Source organism: Belonocnema kinseyi, chromosome 3, assembly GCF_010883055.1.
Source record: "Belonocnema kinseyi isolate 2016_QV_RU_SX_M_011 chromosome 3, B_treatae_v1, whole genome shotgun sequence".
NCBI classification, from domain to species: Eukaryota; Metazoa; Arthropoda; class Insecta; order Hymenoptera; family Cynipidae; genus Belonocnema; species Belonocnema kinseyi.
The window spans coordinates 60,068,643-60,074,360 of NC_046659.1; the positions used below are offsets into that span (position 1 = coordinate 60,068,643).

The 5,718-nt window shown below is 31.4% G+C and overlaps 1 protein-coding gene across 3 annotated transcripts in view; it reads right to left on the reverse strand.

Moving 5' to 3' along the window:
- LOC117169135 (sodium-independent sulfate anion transporter-like) overlaps window positions 1-5,718 on the reverse strand; it is a 143,202-nt gene that overhangs the window by 95,465 nt on the left and 42,019 nt on the right. For all 3 annotated transcript variants that reach the window (XM_033355328.1, XM_033355327.1, XM_033355329.1), the window contains exon 6: window positions 3,904-4,213. In XM_033355328.1, the coding sequence (XP_033211219.1) occupies window positions 3,904-4,213 (310 nt within the window). The remainder of the gene's footprint in view (window positions 1-3,903; window positions 4,214-5,718) is intronic.

Here is a 5,718-nt window from a genome sequence, read left to right on the forward strand (position 1 = left end):
CAAGATTGTTTGATCATTAACAAAGATTAGCTTTTATGACAGTCAGAATTACGCTTCTTGTTAGGACAGATATACAATCGAAGGTATAAACCGCTCATGTTAGAGTCATAAAAATTTGACTCAAGAGATAAAATTATGTCCTCAAGACATAGAAACTTGTCTCTAAAACATAAATTGAAGTCTGTCTCCGTCTCAAAACTGAGACACGCTCAATTCGAACTTATCGACTTCAGCATGTCTTGATAGGGGGCAATTCAAGTGGAACTCAGGTCGAAGCGTTTTTGCTCGGGAGTTGACAACTGTATATGCAAAATTGTAAACGTGGATGCGAAAAATACAGTTATTCTGCAGAAAAAGGAAAAGCAGTTTCCGGATATTTCCTGTAAAAGAACGATGGAGATACAGTTTAAATAAACTTGAATTTTTTTATAAATATATAATTGTCTGTATAACAAGAACAAATTCAGATGAGAAAACCAAAATCCTGCTCATGTCCTCAGAATTTCTGCAGTATTTTAGTTGCATATGATTTTAAATATTTACATTATATTATTAAAATAAATTATTTTTAATAAATGTACGATTAACCATTTTACAAAAGTCGCAACGCATTTCATAGATATATGTATACGGTCAAAATATGATTTAGCAGTGTTATTTACATATTGTGAACATAATTTTTATTTTCAAAGGTTTTGCAAAATAAAAATTAAATTCGCCTAATCTGTTAACACAGTTTCTTATTTTAATTAATTTCTATCGAAATATCATATCAGGGACCCAATATTAATCATCGCCTTTAGTATCTTACTAACTTAGGGGATCGAGTGTGCCCAATCTTCACGTTCTCTCTCAGGTAAAAATAACTTCTTTTAATAATATACAATCTGTTTTGATGTCATATATCTCATACTTTGAGTCTTATCACATTTAAATTACTCAATCTATAAAGATTGTTCTTCTTTTATTACGAACCAAAAAGTTAATCATCCGTTACGTAAAGAGTAAACAATAAAAAGAACCAGGTTAATTAATTTCTGATATGGTTATAGAATTTATTTGTAAACTTAGAAGAGGAATAAATAAGAATGTTTTCAGTTTATTTAATTACATAATTATTTTTACATTTTCATCCATGATGAAATGTTTGTTTATTGTTTTATTTTTTATTGTTTTGATTATTTTTATTTATGGGAAAAATGACTTTCGCGGATTTCATCAAATGTCAACGTTTTAAGGCCCCCTGAGCCAGAAAAGCTAGTTTTTACGTTGGTATCTATTTGTCTGTCCCGCGTCGTCGTCGTTGTTGTCGACGTTGTGATGCTGGTTATCTGTATACCGGATAATTTTCGAAATACTAGTCATATTGGGTTGTGCTTTGGCACACAGTTTGTGGGACCAAAAAGAAAGATCGAGTTCGTTAACCAGACATTTTTGATTATAATTCAAAAAGTTATAGCTTTTTCAAAATTTTTGAGACCACTTTTTTCAAGATTTGAAAATTCTATCGATAGCTATTTATAGCACACAAAAATATGAACAATTTATCCCAATTACTTTTTTCGACTTTTTTCAAAAAATTGAAATCTAGAGGAATTACGAAAAAATGCAGTTGTTACAGTTTTTTGTTGAAAATAAATGTTCAAAACAAACTGATAAGTCTGGGAAATTTAATTTTTTAATAATAAACTCAAATTTCCCCACATTTACTGTACTTACATTTATAATTGTCCACACTTATCAAATTTTTTTCCGATGTATTTTCACAAGTAGAAAAGCCTTAAATACCTGAAAATTTTTTCGTCATTCCTGTAGATTTTTAAACTGCTTTTTAAAAATAGGGGTCTATTAAACATCAATTATTATTATCGCGTTAAGAACGTTAATCAAAGAGCTGAAAAAAATAGGTATATAAGAATTCTTTAATTCAAGAACAAATTGCTAAAGCTCGATTTGAAGGCTTTCATCAGTTCTAGAGTACAAATGCTTCGACTTGAGTTCAACTTGCTGATGTCTAGAGTTCCTCTTCAATACATCGATGTCTGGCTCCGTCTTTAAACCGAAACATGCTCAATTTGAACTTTTCGACTTCAGCATGTCTTGATTGAAGGCAATTCAAGTCGAAATCAAGTCGAAGAATTTTTACTCGGGTAGGCATCAAATTAGTTATGCTTTTCAGAATCCTAATACACTAATTTTCCATACAGTTCCAACTTTGATTTCCATAATTTTGTTCCTTCGGTCCCGTGCAATTTCAAAGTTATTGTTATCATCGAAAAAGAATAATACTTTTTTTAATATCAATCTCACAATTTGTTTGCAACGCAACTTGAATTTTATCATAAAATGCTTTCGAAATTTTTCAGCATTTTAAACCTTGGAGTTTTCGATTCTAAAAAATGCACACAAGGTTTTTACCCTAAAATTAAAAAATTGAGAAGAATTTCTCAAATTTGTTATCTTTCGATATTTCTGATATTTTACCGGATTTGAATTTTCTTTTCCGCTATATGTTTTCCTTTCGAAATCCGCAGGAATCGGAGGATTATATGCAGGAGGGCCAAAAGGGATTGTCACTCTCTACATCTCAATCAGAAATATGTATACCGCTAATTCATATTAGCTTATAGATGCTGCTGTATCAGCGAAATTTAGCTGTTTATCAATGAAATTTTATGTATTAAAATATCAATTTCGCTGAATTGTCAGCAGTGAGGAAAAGTACTGCAGATAACTGAAGTAACCGAAATAACTTGTAAGAATTTACTTTAAGATCTATGGAATTTATAATCAATTCTTTGGAATTCTGTATAATTCAAGCGCGAGTTCGACCACACTAGAAGCACTTTCCAAGTGGTTATTGCCGGGTGCGGGGGGGGGGGGGGGGGGGGTATACTGATGAAACCTATCTTCCACCTGTCACGCCTCCCACTTAAATTTTATATTTCGGCATACATTGCCGGAATTTTCTAACATGTTGGAGTTAACCTAGAACTTTTTGCAATTTACTGTAAATTCGTTCGAGAACTTTACGATCCAGTCAGCAAAGAATTTATATTGTCAAAAAAATATACACTCTCTAAATCTGAATCAGTGAAATTTCACTGATTCATATAGCTAGAAATGGGTCACTGGCAATCAGTAATAATAATTCTAATACGGCTACTTAAAAAGTATGGAGGATTTGTCCCCGATCATCCCAATTTCGGTTAAGTTAACAGGGGACTCATCCGCAATGATAGTTACTACTTTTCTTGCTTGGACGGCAGTACTGGAAAAGGGGTAAGGAAGTGATCTTATTCAACCATATATTTTTTTCAGTAGAGTCTCTTTAACAGACTAAGAGCCTCTTTCTGAATTTTTATTTTTCAAACGTAGTTAAAACATTACTTGAACATTACTTTTTTGGATATTTTGAAAATAATACATATACAGTGTATGCGTAATGTTCACGCATGCAACTTATTTTTTATTGATTTTTTATAGGTTCTGAAATGTTTCGCGATGTCATTCACAAGTGAAAATCTTAATACGCCTGTTATGTCACTTTGGCAATCATTAACTGTAGAACACGGAGAACAGAAACATAAACTTTAAAAACACGTAAATCTTCTTTTTACTGCATGTATTCTACTAAATTGTAAAAACAAGTATGGTGCAAATAATTTACAGTCCCCGGAATTTCTAACATGTTCACATCCGAAATCCCGTCACATATACATCCAAGCTTCTCAGCCCCTAATTGCTAATTTTACCCAATTACCCATGTACATGACAAATTCGCAGTATACACTGCTTCATATTATTCAGAGGTTCCTAATGCAATAACGAAAGTTTGGCCCGAGTATACCTAATCCTGTCAGGGAGAAATAGAAAATAATTAAATCAGTTAGGGCGACTCACCGAAGGCTTTGGCGACGGCAATGCTCTCAAGAATGGCAATGAGTGGCACTGAAGCAATACTACTTCCAAGTTCAGTAGTCATTTCCAGGAAATTGTACGTTTTATTATCGTGAATTGTTGAAAATGGTGGTAGTGCAAAGGTTGGTAACCCTTCCATTATGTTCCCAGTAATATTGAAGGGTTCCGGGTCGTATGAAGAGAGACAAAATGCTATGATCATCCCTGTCATCACGACTACTGCATTTCGACCCAAACAAATCAACCACATTGCTTTTTCGGTTCCAGTGCCATTTTTGTTTCCTGGCAAATTCTTGATTCATGTAACAATATTATTCTATCATTTATTTTAGACCCATTCAACATTTCCTACGGAATTTTTATCAGGATTATATCCTGATAGACGTTCAAAAAATCCGTTAGGGGGCCAGTAGTAGGGGGCTGTTTTTTACCGGTAACTATGTTAAGAATGTTAGACTATTTATTATTATATTTTTGAATTATTTATGTATTACTCATTATCATTAATTATTAATTCCTTTTAATATTTTTTAACTATTTATAAAATAGTTTCATTTTCAACCGAGAAAATTAATTGTCTACCAAAAGACAATATGGCTTTTTAACCAAATAATTGAATTTTCAACAAAATAGTCGCATTTTTAGCCAAACGAGATGAATTCTGAATAAAAAATATATTAGTTGTCTCCAAAACAATAAAAAATTAAGTTTTAACCAAAAACAGTTGTTTGTTACATTCTCATCAGAGAAGGAATTAGATTTGTGTATAATTTGACCCCCCCACCCAGTTTTTGTCAAATGTCCACGTTTTGTGACCCCCTGAATCCGAGAAACAGGTTTTTACGAATGTGTCTCTCTGCCTGTCTGTATATCTGTCTGTATGCAGGTATGTATGTCTGCATGTGAACACGATTACTTTTGAAAAAATCAATCTATCAGATTGGCCTTTGATACACTCGTTTAGTGTCCTAAACTAAAAGTCAAGTTTGTTAGCCAGCCATTTTGGATGAAAATTCAAAATGTGAACACATTTTGAATATATTTGAGACGATTTTTTGCAAAATTAAAAAATGCTCTGTACAGTTATTCATAGTATTCAAAAGTTTAAACAATTTATCCTAATGACTTTTTTTACATAATCAATAATTAATAGAGTTATGATGCGTAGTTTTGGCTTTAATCATAAAAAACATCATGAACAGTAAAAAAAATATGATAACTTTTGAAAAAACCATTCGATCAGATTAGCCTCCGGTACACTCTTTTAGTGTTCTAAACTGAAGGTCAAGTTTGTGAGCCAGTTATTTTGAATATAAAATTCAAAAAGTGAGCGCATTTTGAATATTTTTGAGAACACTTTTTTCAAAATTCAAAAATTTTCTGCGCGGATATTTATAGTATTCAAAAAGTTGAACAATTTATCCTGATAACTTTTTTCATAAAACCAAAAATTAGCAGAGTTAAAGTATTTACAAAATACCAAAAAACACACGAAAATGAACCTTTTAAGCCAAATAACGGACGATAAAAAAAGGCAAGAGAAGAAAAAGATCGATTTCTAAATGCCCTGCAAGATTATTATAACAACTTTTTGAATTTTCTTGAAAAATCAAAAATTCTAATTTTGACAGCATACAAAATAATGGAAACTTCAAAAATTACATTTTTTCATGCAACAATTTCACAGTATTTCAAAGATTCTCAAATGTATAAATGCATGTTCCAAAAAAAAATATATCCATAATTATATATATTTATAATTATGGATATATATATATATATATTTTTTTTGAAAAT